The sequence below is a fragment of the Gopherus evgoodei genome, chromosome 20, assembly GCF_007399415.2.
Source record: "Gopherus evgoodei ecotype Sinaloan lineage chromosome 20, rGopEvg1_v1.p, whole genome shotgun sequence".
Lineage (NCBI taxonomy): Eukaryota > Metazoa > Chordata > Testudines > Testudinidae > Gopherus > Gopherus evgoodei.
In genome coordinates this window covers 3,873,449-3,888,651 of record NC_044341.1, presented here as the reverse complement: position 1 = coordinate 3,888,651, position 15,203 = coordinate 3,873,449, and the positions used below count along the sequence as shown (strand labels likewise).

Sequence of the window (15,203 nt, the reverse complement as noted above, 5' to 3'; positions counted from 1 at the left end):
AAGACACAAGATCACACAGTGTAGTATTCATTGCAGTCATGCTTCTTCTGATATACAGAACAGTGTATGAAATACCTCTTTCTCCCTCATTGTTCATGTATATGGTCACAATATTGTTTGCATCTGAATTGTATAGCTAACAGTTTCTAGTAACAGCACTAAAGTTAAATGTCACTTCCAGGGAAGATGCAGGGGATTTTCTAGAGTAAGTCCATAAAAAGAGAAGAGTGTCAAACTTAAATCCAGTGTGGGCAGATTAAATAGTTAGATATGGAATAATCCATTTGACATGTGTAGATGCAATTTTTAAATAAAATGCTGGCTTTTATTGATGCAGACACAGGAACAAGTTTGGCATCCTCTTTGAATAATTGGCCTAAACATTTTAAGGCTACATTCCAATTCAAGTGAAATCAATTGTAAAACTCCCTTTGCAACCAGGATTTAGCCCTTGCCATACAAAGGGGGTGGGAACTAGTCCAGTGAAGAGTGGTCCAAGTCACCGCCCTTGACTTTCTATGATACATACATTTATCTGCCTTGACAGGAGTCCTGTCCTGTTTCAGGTAAATCTGTCTTATCACCTGGCTTGTAATCCTGTGTTAAAAGCTCGGGGCAGGAAGTGTGCGCCCAGCTATGTAGACGTGTCAGTCACTGGGATGAATGTACAAGGTTGTGCATGGGAAGATACAAGCAGAAGTCACTGTTGATGGAATTATTAATAATAATTCTTCATGGACCATTCCGAGATATTACTGAGTTGTCAGATGCTCCCTTGCCTCTGGGCACCAAACCACTTTTTTTTTTTTAATATGACAGAGGAAGATGAAGTTCGACCCCAAATCCTTGTGGTGCCTGTTCCTGTACCAGTGTTTGTGCCAGTGCCCCTTCACCTCTTCACCCAGTATACGCCAGTTCCACTTGGGGTCCCAGTACCTGTAAGTTACCCTTCAGCTCATCTGACAACTCATGGTTATGTTCTGTGGCCTGCAGTTTAAAGATTGGTCTCACTAGAACAGAAAGCAGTGAGGGTTATATTTGTTCTTACTCTGTCTAAACACGTCCCAGTAGGCAGTATTCGAGGGAAAAAGTGGTTGCAAGAGCTGCAGTCATGTCACATTGTCTTAGAGGTCACTTAAAATTTAATACTCATCCTCAAAAAGCTCCTCTGCTGCTGTGCCCTAAATTGTAACCCAGAGGTTCCAACTTTATCATCAAAAGATTTGAATTAGAGAGATTTCCTAAAATCTTCAGTCTGAGTCTCTCTTATCTATAACCAAATACCTGGTTATGTAGCGTTTCTACTATTCTCCCAGGGAGCTTTCAGAACCTCTAACAATGAAAGTACTGTTAACATCCTTTTAGGAAAAGAGTTAGCGTAGGCTAATCCAATGTGACAATCTCGGGAGCAGATTCAGATCCTGGTCTGTAGATCCCAGAGTTTTCAGAGGCTGGAAGTGCCACAAAGGCAATGTGTTCAGACATTGAGTTCTTCTGGCACTCAAACCTCTGGTTCCGTTTGGGATTTGGAGGGAATCCCATCCAGTCCTCTTCTGCTTGATTGATTTTGGTCATTATGCAGGGTCATAAAGCTGGGCAGCAGGGGAAAGGGCTGGTGGTAAAAGGAATCGTTCAGGTTATTGCAGAGATACTGCAAGTTGTCCAATCTGTGGATAGTCTGTGTTGCCCCTTTGGTCTAAGTGCCAGAGGAAGAAAAATAGCTGGATCCTCTTTAATGCATTTGCTTTGCAAAAAACTACTTCATGTGTGACCAAACAAGTCACTGCTCAGAAATCTAAACTTCCCTGTGTGTGTTTAGGTACCAGTTCCCATGCTTATCCCAACTACTCTGGACAATGCCGATAAGATCATAGAGACTATTCAGGACATCAAGGAGAAGATTCCCACAAATCCATTTGAGGCTGATCTCCTTCAAATGGCAGAAATGATTGCAGAAGATGAAGAGAAGGAAAAAACGCACTCTCATGGAGGTATGTGATCATTTTGAAAAAGGATACTAATGGAAGCATTCCTGGAGAAGGTAGGTAAATGTCAACTTTGCCTGCATTGGACCAGATGCCCCTGCATCATGCAGTGATAAGCCTTCGTTTTGCCCCATCAGCAAGCTGCTGTTTTATTTTCACAAGGGCAAATGCAGTGAAAATGGTCTTACTCCATAAGGGATTTTGGTTACCTGTCTCTTAAAGACAGGATGCCTTCTTGAATCCTTTAAACACAGTCCACTGTTCTTAGCCCAAGATTGACTGGTTAGTCTCTTACCTTTTGGATCAATTGTATGAGCTAAGAAATTCTGCATTTCAGCTGCTGTTTTAAATAAGTAAAATACTTCATGTCCGTACAAATTCTAGTTGTTATGGTTTTTTTCTTAAGGATCCCAAACATCTGAGCATGAGCTGTTCCTGGACCCCAAGATATTTGAGAAAGGTTGGTATTTCATTTGTAGAGAGGACTTTGGTCCTACTGTACTTCTCTTTTTCCTTTTGGTGCATTTTGTATATGGGTCCTCTTCATTACAGATCAAGGCAGCACTTACAGTGGAGATCTAGAATCAGAAGCAGTGTCAACTCCACACAGCTGGGAGGATGAGCTAAATCACTATGCCTTACGATCAAATGCCATGCAGGATCCAGACCCCGAGCTGAGGCAGTTCTCCAAAGGGGACGTGGAGCAGGACCTTGAGGCAGACTTTCCCTCAGGTTTGTGTAACGTAGAAAAACGCATTGTCACGTATTAAAAAATATATACATGATTTGCTAGGAACTATCCTTCCAGTATCTTTATTGCAAGAAGTTAATTTGCCCACAAAGGGCTTATGTTTGTACTCAGTACAAATGCATGTTAAAGCTGAAATATATCTTCTCTATCAGAGATACTTGATCCCTATAAGATAGAGCACATGTTTTCTTACACTTTCAAAAACATAGTTTAGATGATTTGATAGAGAATAGTGGTTACTCTTCCTTGACTGCTTGTGAATTTGTCACCTCTCTGTCCTGGTGGGAGTCTTCATAAGTACAAAGGATATCGGTTTCTTATGTACAGAAGCACATCAGTGTGTTGGGGCTTTTCCCCCTACCCTGAGAATTCCATGTCCCTTACATGAGAGGCTTCCGTCTAGCTGACATCGACAGAGCTGCTTTTGCAACTTAATACCACTGCTTCATTATCCAGTGGTAATGCAATAGGAATATCCAGATGTGGCATCTCTAATTTTAAGATACTTAATAGTGACTCAAACTCTCATTTCTCGATGGCCCTGTTAAATCATATAATTTAACTTGTGCTGATGTTGTTTTAACTTTAGACTCATTTGACCCGCTCAATAAAGGACTGGGTCTCCACTCACGTTCGCGAGCAAGGCGGAGACATAGAGATGGCTTCCCACAGCCGAAAAGACGGGTAAGGAAAGCATCCTTCCATCATATTAAAAACTCCATGCATCTAAGGTGCTAATCCTACGTACATATTTACTTCTCTTGAGTTTGAACAATCATCAGAATAAGGAAACAAAAATCAGGATTGGAAATATTTTATCTACATTTTATGTTTATTCTATAAAATTAGGTATTTTTGCTAGGGGAATCAGTGTTCTTTTTATGGGGTAGCATTTAAAAGCAACTCTTTTGGATCCTGTATTTTTAGGTGTATAATAGTGCACAGAAAACTATCAAGTTTTACTCGTTCATGTATTTTAATCATGGGCTGTAGTATTATTGTCCAGTGATTAGGGCAGGGGACTAGATGCAAGGAGACCTGGGTTTTTTGTTTTGTCTCTGTCATTGACTTGCTGTGTGTGCAGAACCTCCCTGTGCCTTAGTTGTCCCTTCTTTAAAATGAGGTTAATATTTCTCCACTCTTTATGAAGTCCTCTGACACTGTGTTTTATCAGGAGCGTCAGGAATGTGAGCATTTACTAGCTGTTCAAAGTATAATGCACTTTTCCTGTGAGATCAGGTTAAAAGGAGTCCATAATTGGACACTGTGTTATATGAGCTTTTTGGATTTCCTGCAGGGGAGGAAGAAGTCCATAGTTTCTGTGGAGCCTCGGAATCTTATGCAGGGTTCCTATCCAGGCTGCTCTGTTTCCGGGACGACTCTGAAGTACATGTATGGGGTAAATGCCTGGAGGAATTGGGTCCAATGGAAGAATGCACAGGAAGACCAAGGGGAACTAAAATTTGGAGGTAAACTTGTTTCTATTGAAGCAAAACCTGCTACTTGGAGGGCACCTGTAGTGATGTAGCTTTCAAGATGGAGTTTGAGGCATGCCATTGGTATTGAGGCCCATGTCCCTGTGAGTGGAGTAAGGATTTTAGGAAACCAGTCTCAAGTTTCATGGCTATTGATTTTTTTTTTTTTTTAAAGCATCTTGTCTGTCTGTTGCTTTTAATCTATTATGTCACCTGTTGAAGCAGGACTCAGACTGAAATTTGGAAGTTGAACAGTATAAATATTACAATCATTCATGTCCGAATAAGTGTTCATTTTATGCACATTTGTACTTAATTTGAAGCGCAAGTGTGTTTATAAAAGGTGCAGGGTTCTGATTGAGCTAACATAGGGGGTGGGACCCTGTACTGACCTTTGTGTTGTCCCCATCTGTTTCTCCAGAATTTAAGCATTCATATGCCAATTTTGTAACTCTTCACTGGTTTTATAGTGATGAAGTAGAGAATCGGACCCTTCATTTCTTGCCCTTACAGTTGCATAGAAAATCTTCCAGATGTGTCCCAATGCCATGCTACAGCCAGCCTGAAACTAACTCAGAAAAACATGAACCATTCCTTTCATACTGTTGGTATGTTGGCTCTAGAACCTAATAATGGTGGCTGAAATGTCAACCTAGTTAATGTTTTCACTGGTGATAATTTTAGCAGAAGCATCCAGTAATTCTGGCAGAATCTGAGTCAAATGTTACTGCTTCCCTTTCCCTCTTCCCTAGTCTGACCTAGGAATACACCAAGAGTTTTATGGGCATGTTTTCAGAGGCCAGCTGAAAATTTGGCCCTTAATTTAGAAATAATAGTTTGGGAGTTGTGGAGCAGTTTGGTTGCAGGGAATGGAAGAAACTCATAGATTTTAAAATACTTTTGGGGAAATAAACATTTTAAAATTTTTCTGAAACAATGTGAGGGGTTTATATAAGAAAGAGGAAAAAATCTTCTGATTAGGAAGAGAATGCTTCCCCTGTGCTCCTTTTGGATTTTTTTTTTTTTGTTATATGAGAACAGCTGGTTGTAGGTCCCCACAGAAATGCAATCCATTAAGTTTTTTTGTCTATCCTATATTTTGTGGGTGAGGGAACGTCACTCATCTTCCTGCATACTCCCAGGAGCCGCCTCTATACCCAAACTTACCCCACAAAGACTTTCTGTCTAGTCTGCAAAAGCAACTTGCCTATGGGATGGAGGGAGCAAACCCAGTGCATTCACTCAGAGTTCTCTGACCATTTATTCTGGAACCAGCTCTTATGTTTGCTCTTCTTCCCACTCTCCATATCCTGGTCCTTTAAACTTTTTAATTCCTTCCTCTCTAAGTAAATGAGTCAAACATACTGCATCCAACTCATTTCCGGAGCTACTAGGAAATGCTCATGATCATTCTGAGACTCAAGATTCCCCTGAATCCAGCTATAGAAATGAAATTGATTTATGAAACCTACACTGCCAGCCTAAAGTATAAGTCACTATTCCTTGGGTTTGGTGATCACACTACTGCACAGTCTCTTAGTTTTAAGTACTCACTTCCTTATTGCTCAGTTAAAATGTATATTGGTTACATATGGTGGCAGTTAAGGTTGTTACTAAATATTCAGAAAACAATAACTGCTTCATAATTGTTAACTAACAAACAGGAAAGTGATGAACTGTTATTTTAGGCGTGAGACGAGTTGTGTGTCAGAGATGGATGTTGTAACAACTCTGCTCATGTGATGTACGGGACCAGGAAGTACAGAAGGACTGACCTGCAGAATGGAGTCTTATGTCTCCTGTGCTTCTATTCCCCACAGCTCGGCCTGTGAAACTCAAGGAGGATATTCTCTCATGCACTTTTGCTGAGCTGAGTTTTGGCTTGTGCCAGTTTATCCAAGAGGTGCGGAGACCAAACGGTGAAAAATATGATCCTGACAGCATCTTATACTTGTGCCTTGGAATTCAGCAGGTAACTCATTGAACTACTGCATTGCCAAGTGTGTAAATCAGATGTTTTTTAATGTAGTGTCTGTAGTAATTGATAGCTAAAATGATTACGCTGGCATCTATAGACAGAGCTATATTTGGGGATGTATTTTGTTGTGTTCAAGGATAGTGAATTTTCAGAACACTGCTCTAGATCTGTGCATTAATAATAATTCTGGCCTGCATCTCCCATTTAATAAGAGAGGCCACTGCCCCTGTGTTTATCAGACCTGGGATGCCAGTAAAATGCTTTGGAGCATAACACATTTCAAAATGCACATTCATTTTGAGCATAATTGTAGAAGGAAGGCAAAGAGAAATGCCATAGGAGAGAACCAAAATAAATCTGACACCCTGTAACCTGTCAGCACTCTTCTATGTAACTATGAATTGTATCTCTTCCTTTCTTTTCTCTTGTAGTACCTGTTTGAGAATGGTAGAATAGATAACATATTTACCGAGCCCTATTCCAGGTTTATGATTGAACTTACAAAACTATTGAAAATCTGGGAACCTACAATACTTCCAAATGGTAGGACAATTATTTTTCATATTGTGTTGTTTTTATGTACATGCATCACAGTGAAACCCATCTTTATAAATGAATAGTTCTCAAGGGTGCTCCTTACAGTACATGTCATCTGAAGAGTGCTGTGGCCAAAGAACAGCAGCATTGAACTACTCCATTAAGTCTACCATGATTAGGAGCATGATCTGTTCTGTGAGGTGTTATCCTTCTTCCCCTCTCCACAACATGTAGTCATTTGTGAGAATCGGGAATCCTGGATTCCGTATTCAACTCTGCCACTTACTGACTGTGGGACCTTTAGCAAGACACACTTAACCATCTCTCCGCCTCAAGTTATGCCTCTGTAAAATGGATATAATGCTTCCCTTAGCCATCTGTCATGAAGTTTCATGAATTAATGTTTGAAGTGCTCTTCATCTAGCATCTTTCACTGGAGGGTTTCAAAATATTGTTATAAATCCTCCCTCTGTTTCCTGCAGAGTTGGTTGTTTGGTATACTTGGGAAGGGCACTGAACGAGACAGAGGTAGTCATTTTATAAATACAACTGAAACAGCTGAACACTTCTTTTTTTTTTTTTTTTTTAAACTTTTACTGTAATTTGGATAGAGGAGATTGGTTTCAGGATACCAAAGAATCTTTAGGGATTGTGGTGACTGCATACCTGGGTCCCTGACCATCTCTCTGTGTATTTCCTTGAATAAAAAACAAACAAAAAAAACCCATGAATTTACACGGTGCTACATCCACCAAGGCCTCTCGTTGCCTAACACATCTGTGATTAATCTCCATAATTCCTTTTCTTTACCTGCTTTCAGGTTCACTATGTCACAGCAGTTTCTCCATGTGGAGGTATCACATAAGTATCCGTGCTCTAGCCCAAGAAGTGTAATGTCTGAGCACTTGATTGAGCTATGCAAAGTGAAACTGTGCTGAGGTCTTACTGAGATAAATAATGGCTGCTTGAAAAGTCTCACTGATCAATAGCTTGGTCTTTCTCATGCTTGATGGGTCGTATTTATCCCTTGTGTAAGCATATGCAGTTCTGTTGATTTCAGTCGAGTTAAATCTACTTACTGCAGATCTGAGATTGACCTGATGTACAGTTCATTGACGCATCAGGTTCTCTAGAAGGATTTCATTTATATTATAATTTGTCTGGCAGGACCTGCCTTTTTAATGTAACCCCCGCCCCTAATCCAACCGGGGTTTATTGCTTTCCTTAAATCTATGAAAAATCCTCAGGGATCACACTGTGTACTCAAGTCACTGCTGAAGCTGCTTACTCATACCTGAGGGCAGAGAGTTGCCCTTACGAGATGACTGTTTAATAAAGAGCTGATTTTTCCTTTTCCTTTACCCATTATCCTTAGGTTACATGTTCTCGAGAATTGAAGAGGAACATTTATGGGAATGTAAACAACTGGGTGCATATTCCCCTATAGTCTTGTTGAACACACTTCTGTTCTTCAATACCAAATACTTCCAACTAAAGAATGTCAGTGAGCATCTGAAGCTGTCCTTTGCCCACGTTATGAGACGCACCCGGACTCTGAAATACAACACCAAGATGACATACCTGCGTTTTTTCCCACCTTTTCAAAAACAAGAGGTAGAATCAGGTGTGTTGCTGCTTTCTAATTACTTAAGGTGGTTTTAATTTGGATTTACATAGCCCCAGGAGCATTGCCAATGCTTTATTTTAAAATGAGGAAACAATGTTGTGCGTTTTGCACATTTAGTAATATTTGGGTTCTGCTGATACTTTAACTTCCCTCCTCTCTTTCTTTTTGACTTCTAGCTGGGTTTAAAACCAAAATTCTGTATGAGCCCCAACAGCTGATAGAAACTTGTGGATGGGATGCCCAAAATATTTGAAAGATTCACACTAATCATTTTTAGAGCAGCCTAAGCACATCCAGCAATTCAAACCTAGAATAAGAATCATTCCCTTCCTGAAGAGCTGATCGCTTGAAGGACCAGGCTCCTTAAGGTGCTCATTGAAGTCTGGGGCACTTGAAGTTAGTCGGCTTAGTTAGGATCTGCTTTGTAGTCTGCACACTCTGTCACACTGGAGCAGGCCCTAAGACAGACCAGCCACAAGACAATAGTTCAGATAAAGCCAAGCCAGCCAGAGCTGTTGACACACATGAAATTCAGGAGGAGGGAGTGGAAACTCCTTTTGCAGGCCCCAGATGTAGAGAGAGAATGCAGCTTTCCTTTGCTGCAGTAGTGGTTGAGCAGCTTATTGGTAAGCTGGGAAATGTTAAAGCGCAATCTGATTCTGTGAGGGGTGGCAATGAGCCCTGGGAGAGGAGCTGGTGGTGGTGATGTTTGACTTGTTTGTGAATTGAAAACTCCGTGGAAGCGTGCTGACTGCCACTGATCAGACAGTGTTCTTTGTAAGGACAGCAAGCAGGATCACCAAGCTACTGCCTACTTCGGTTAATTTGATAAGCTGTGAATTCTCTCTATTAAGGTAGATGCTATTGTTTGTGTGCTAGGTCGTCTTAACTTCTCCAGGAGGGGAGTAACACTTCTGCTCTTCCCTCCTAGAGTTGAAGTCAAGATTGATAACATGCACTACTGATTTTCTAAGTGAGTGACCATAAAGTCTCTCTTAAGAGCAGAAACCACCTGACAAGCATTTATGCCATTTTATTATTCATACAATCCTTCACTGGGGAGGTACTTTGTAATATGTCTGGTCTGATTGTTCTATGGGCTCTGGAGGATACTGGGTCAATTTCTACATTGACGTACACCATGTGTAGCTCCATTGGTTCCAATAGTGTTACAAGTCCATGCAGAATTGGGCCACTATGACTTAGTGTAGACATAGCCTATGCTGGCAAAACTCATGTCACTCAGGAGTGTGAATATTCCACTCCCCTGAGCAACGTAAGTTGCACCAACATAGCACAGTGCACACAAATGCTTATGTCGGTGGGACAGCTGCTGCCATCGGCATCTTCACCACAGCGGCACAGCTAGATTGGTACAGCTGCACTGCCCTACGTACAGACATAGCCTTAGTTTTGGAACTTATCCAGAATTCATTCTGTGTCTTGGCAAAGGTCATTTGCATAAGCAAGATACACTGTGTGGTAGATCTTGATTTCATTTTTATACAACTACTATCAAAAGCAGTGGGGGTGTATGCTCTGAAGGTGCAGCAGAAGGAGATGGGTGGAGAAAAGCATAGTGGCAGGTAAGTGGATGTGCCTTGGAAAGGATGTGGAACAGACACACCAAGGATGACCATGCATTGGTACTATGGTGTTCTAGCATTTGAGCTGTGGATGCGGGTGAGGGTCTTATCAGTCACTGTAAACCAGCATTAACAAGGTGAAACTAAATTGTTTAAGCAATTAACGTTTTCCTGATCCAGCATTTCAGTCTGCATAGAAACAGATCCTTTCTGTTACGTTGGGCTCCTTTTTAACTATCAGCAACGCAAATGATGGCATTCATTTGATAGAGTTGTTTCCAGTGTTTGACTTGGCAGTGCCAGTTTGCATGAAAAGTGATCCTCTCAAACAGCACATCATTTATGCGCTGCGCAAAGCCCCATCAGGGTGCAGAACTTAAACCAAACAGCTTCAAGTTACTGTCAAAGAGAAGGACTGTTCTCCACTGAGCTCATGTGTCATTTTCCTGTATTCAGATAAGTTATCTGTAGGAAAAAGGAAACGGAGTGAGGACGAGGAGGTTCCAACAGCAGTGGAAATGGCTGAAAACACAGATAACCCTCTGAGATGTCCAGTCCGACTCTATGAGTTTTACTTGTCAAAATGGTGAGTGATTGGCACAGCCTAGTTTTGGATTATACTTGGACCAGATTGTGCCCTCCTGCAAGGAAACCTGTGGTGGGGTAGGGCAGCTCTGGAGAAAACTTCCCCAGAGGAGCTTCAAACGCCCCACAAGAAGGGGGTTCCCACACACACAGTTACCCTGCAAAGAAGCAAGGAAGTTATCTGTCCCCCAATCCCTGTTGAGCCCCTCAGGATCAGGGTCACCCCGCCCTTTGCCTCTGCACAGGCTCTGAGGCTCCCTACTCCTCAACAACATCACAGCTCAAATGGAGCCAGGCACCAGCAGATCCTCCGAGGTTCAACCAGAGATGGGGAAATGCTGTTACATGGTAATACAGCTGTGGTTTTATTAATTTTGCTAAGAGTTCCCTGGTATGGGTGGAGGAGAGGGGCAGAGGAAGATGCAAAAACCCCCACCATTTCTTTGCCTTCATGCTCACGGATCCTGGACCCCGCAGAGTGATTGTAATCTGGCCCCTTGCTCCGAGAAGTAGAGCCAAGCTCTACAATGCAGTAATCCATTGTGCAAGATAAGCAACATCTTAGTAGCACTTTCCTCATAAAGCAGGGTGGAAGAGTGTGAATAGAGGTAACAACTAGAGATGCTGACATTTACTTGCTGAAAGATGAGATTAACTTTTCTCCAGAAGTCACAAAGGAAGCTGCAGAACAAGGATGAACGTATAAATTATTCAGTCTCTTCCCCCCTCTCCACTTAAGATCACTGAGCAATGGAGTTCAGTATTATTCTCTCTCAAAAGAACATATATGCCAGAGAGTGACATCATTAGTGCCCGTTAATAGCCTGTAAATCATTATCTGAAATGCACACAACCAAATTAAGGCAAAATAGCCCTGCTCAGGCACAGCCATGTCCAGGAACCTCTCCACCCCCTTGTGTTCACTCACGTGCTGTCAGAAGGTGTCATTCTGAGCTGTCACATATTTGCAGCACCACCTCATATGACATCATAGTTCAGCCTCTGCAGTAGTGTAGCCTCTTTCACTTTCTGGATTTTAATGTGACAATTATAAAGTCCAGCGGGGAGCGGAGGGCTTTACACTTCTTGCTAAGCAAGACTGCAGGCACTCTCTCAGATTCTTTCAAGTGGATGGGTTCACCATTCTGCATCACTAACAGGCAGACGAGGCTCTGCTTTTGTAGTTCACTGACTCTTGTACCCTCAGTATCCCAAAGAATGTTTAAAAGTTATCAAGCGTCCCAGGAAATACAGCAATGCATTAGTCTGCATATATTTAGCCGGAGCTCCCATGTTGCCTAGAACACTAGAACCAGTTTTGTTCTGAGATTGAACGTTAATTGTGTTAAGAGGGTGATGCCATGTAGTAGGATGAAACTGCAATTGAAGAACCACCTCTACAAGGAGATGCAGCTATTCTGCTTGGTTCTGTAAATAGCTAATGCCCTTTGAGCTGGAAACGAATTGGCAGCTCACTACAGTGAAGGGCGGACATTGAAGCGCTAGAGATCCAAATTTTACTTTTTAAAATATAGTTATTGAGTCTCAAGGTGATGTCAGATAGTAGATCTGAGCTACTTTCCTTTTATCTCTTTAACTGTGTTGCAAACAGGACTGCTAATGCTGCCTTCTGATACATAGTCTTCCTTTCTTTACACTAACAGTTCTGAAAGCGTGAAGCAGAGAAGTGATGTGTTTTACCTTCAACCTGAGCGTTCTTGTGTACCTAATAGCCCTATGTGGTACTCCACGTTGCCAATAGACCCCGGGACCTTGGACATCATGTTAACACGTATTCTTATGGTGAGGGAGGTACATGAAGAACTTGCCAAAGTCAGATCAGAGGACTCTGATATTGAATTGTCAGACTAACTGAAGTGGGATATTTTTTCCTTTCAATACACATTGCAAGTACCAAACTGTGAACACATCCAGCCTTCAGAAAATGTTGTGTATCAAATAAGCCAAGTTAACGTCACTACACAGGCATATTTTGAACCACAATGGATGTGCAAACTGGAATCAGAAGGAAGCAAACTACTTTTAAGCTGCAAGAAACGCCAGTGTCCAGTGCAGTGATAAATCCTCTAAACAAACTCAAGATGAATTAACCTGTTCAAGTGGTGCATAAATCCTTCATTTGTTTGGGATTAAAACAAAATTGTGAAATATTTTTAAGCAAAACTGTTGTATAAATTCTACCATAGTAACCATGGGCATAGAGAACTAGACTGTGGCTCACATGACTTTGCAGCCCGATGGCTGGCAGCCATTGCTGCCAAAAAGCCTGTGGAGATCCTAGAGATCTCCATGTGGACGGAGACACAGTGCAGTGAGGTCTAGACAAATAGACACCTTCCGTTATGTATACACACACTTTTTTAGTTTTATTTTTTACTGGGATCAAAGATTAAGAAAGATATTAAGCGAGAAGTCAGTTATATCTGCCAGATTACTACCCTAGTGGATGACTACCTGGACTGCGTTCAAACAGTCACATGACCCCAGAGTCTAGCTCTTAGTCCATGCTAATAATGAGGACTCTGTTGGATCTCTGATGTGGGGGAGATGCTGTAAGTCAAACATCAGAGCAATCACATTATGGGACAGAAAACTCTGGAATACATATAGGAGAGCAAGGGTCTAGGGCTGTGTGCAGAAAACCCCCTGAATAGCTTCTGCAGTCTGTTGATGTAATCTAGCAAATGCTGTGATGCGCAAAAATAGTCGTTTTGGAGGGAGTTGTTTTGGTTTGGGCATAAGGCAGCTTTCCTTCCCTTTTCCCCCCGTTCCCACGTAATTCTTGGTTTTTATACAGTGCAAGTCTGGAGGGCCTTGTCATTTCAAAGTGAAGATACTCTTTCCACCCTTTCAACGTGTGCAGTATTACTTCTGACAACAGAACTGTGGTAGAAAAGTACCTTGTGTGGTTTTTTACCCCACCCCATCCAAAGAAATTTAGTGATAGTGTTGGAAATTGAAATTTTTTTTCAATGGCTTGGCTGTTACTGTATCTTTTAAAAGGGGAATCTCCCATACTGTATCCAGAGGACAGGACACTGTTTAGATAACATCTGTCTCTTCATTTTCTCAAGCTTACGATGCTCGTTTCTAAGGACGACAGGTCATAAATACATTGGAAATACGAGACTATTTTTAAAGAGAATTGTCCTTTTTTTTTTAATCAGTAGTTGCAGCCAGTTGCCCAACTTCTGTAGCAGGGGTTTTGATATCTGACCCTCTCACTGCAGTTTCAGGAGTTGAAAACCAACAGCCTTGAATTAAATTTGTTTTTTAAATTTTCTTTATTTTTAGCAGTAACAAAGGTAATTTAAACAATAAAATTGGAAAGTAGTCTATTGACGTTGTGTACTCAGTAGTCCTGTCCCTGCCTGTAACAGATTTCACGGATGTATTTTTTAATACAGAAAACTGTGTGGAAAAGTAAACCTGCCCCTGATTCTGTATGATCTAAGTCCATCTGTGTCTGTTTATTTCACATCTTGTCCTAAAGCTGTGCTGGGAAAATTCCCTGGCCATTATTACCCTACCAGCAAACTACCCAGAGACTTGGAGGCTTAATGATCTCAATTACATTAATTTTAGTGTATAAATACTAACCTTCTCCCTATAGTGATATTAAAAGTAGTTAGATAGCAAACACACAGTTTGTGTTTGGACAGCTGATGTGTTTCAGGAAGAAAAAATATGCCTATGCCTTTAACTGACAACAGCAGATACCGTATAGTTGGGGGAAAAAAACCCCACAACCATATTGCCCCTAAAAAACACAACAAGTAGTGTCTCAGTTGCATGCAGGTCTACCCAGAACCTCACAACACAGGAAATATCCATGAATTATTGTAATTCTTGGACATTCCTCAGGAGTGCAGCTATCATGTCTTTGTCAGGTTTTTGTTTTTTCCCCTTTCTATTAGCGAGTTGTGTGAAATTTTATCAGTTAATAAGGGAAACAGTCAAGACATCCTGTTAGGTTTGTTTTTAAACAAAAATTTCTGGTTTTCCCTGGATAGAAGTTACAGAAATATTCCCGTAGAATAAAATAGTATATTTGTATATGATGGGTGACTTACTCATTTTTCTTTCTCTCTGGAGAACCTCACTCTTTGTTGTCTATGGAACTACAGAATGTCAGTTTGTTCCAGGTTCTTGTAATGAAAAATAATTACCCCTCATATCCTCTTAGCAAACGAATCTATACTACTTTAGCCTGACTGATTGAAAGCGACGTTGGTGAATGTTGTATTTGTCTTTATTTAATTTTTTTATATGATAAACAGTTAATTGCAGTTTTGGTTCTTTTTGTCGGATTAACAGGACAGTAGTTCATTTTTTTCCAGTGTAACAACTTCTGCTTTATGGTTCTTTGTAAGAGACAATATGCATTTCCTCGATATTCCAGTGCTGCCTCAGCCTCTCAGATCTGTGGTCGTTTTGACTGGCCTCAACACTGAGGCAAGATCTGTTGCCTCGAAGATTTCAATATACATTAATTGCATACACAGTTTCAAAGTTACTGGGTATCCTAAAACACTTACTTCATTTTTATTATAAATAGTTCTATCTGTATTGTTTGCTGCCCAGGCAATACTGTTCGTAACTTGAAATGTTCTATTTAAGGAGAAAAATCACTTTTTTAGTCTGCACGGGGCAAAGAA

At 41.0% G+C, this 15,203-nt stretch overlaps 1 protein-coding gene across 6 annotated transcripts in view; it reads left to right on the top strand.

Moving 5' to 3' along the window:
* Window positions 1-14,605, top strand: part of LOC115637452 (zinc finger MYM-type protein 4) — a 56,710-nt gene extending 42,105 nt beyond the window's left edge. For all 6 annotated transcript variants that reach the window (XM_030538687.1, XM_030538692.1, XM_030538689.1 and 3 more), the window contains 11 exons: window positions 820-938; window positions 1,820-1,991; window positions 2,392-2,445; window positions 2,538-2,717; window positions 3,326-3,420; window positions 4,034-4,205; window positions 6,032-6,183; window positions 6,621-6,732; window positions 8,102-8,350; window positions 10,396-10,525; window positions 12,189-14,605. In XM_030538687.1, coding sequence (XP_030394547.1) covers window positions 820-938; window positions 1,820-1,991; window positions 2,392-2,445; window positions 2,538-2,717; window positions 3,326-3,420; window positions 4,034-4,205; window positions 6,032-6,183; window positions 6,621-6,732; window positions 8,102-8,350; window positions 10,396-10,525; window positions 12,189-12,396 — 1,643 coding nt within the window. In that variant the 3' untranslated portion in view covers window positions 12,397-14,605. The remainder of the gene's footprint in view (window positions 1-819; window positions 939-1,819; window positions 1,992-2,391; window positions 2,446-2,537; window positions 2,718-3,325; window positions 3,421-4,033; window positions 4,206-6,031; window positions 6,184-6,620; window positions 6,733-8,101; window positions 8,351-10,395; window positions 10,526-12,188) is intronic.
* The last annotated feature ends 598 nt before the right edge of the window (window positions 14,606-15,203 follow it).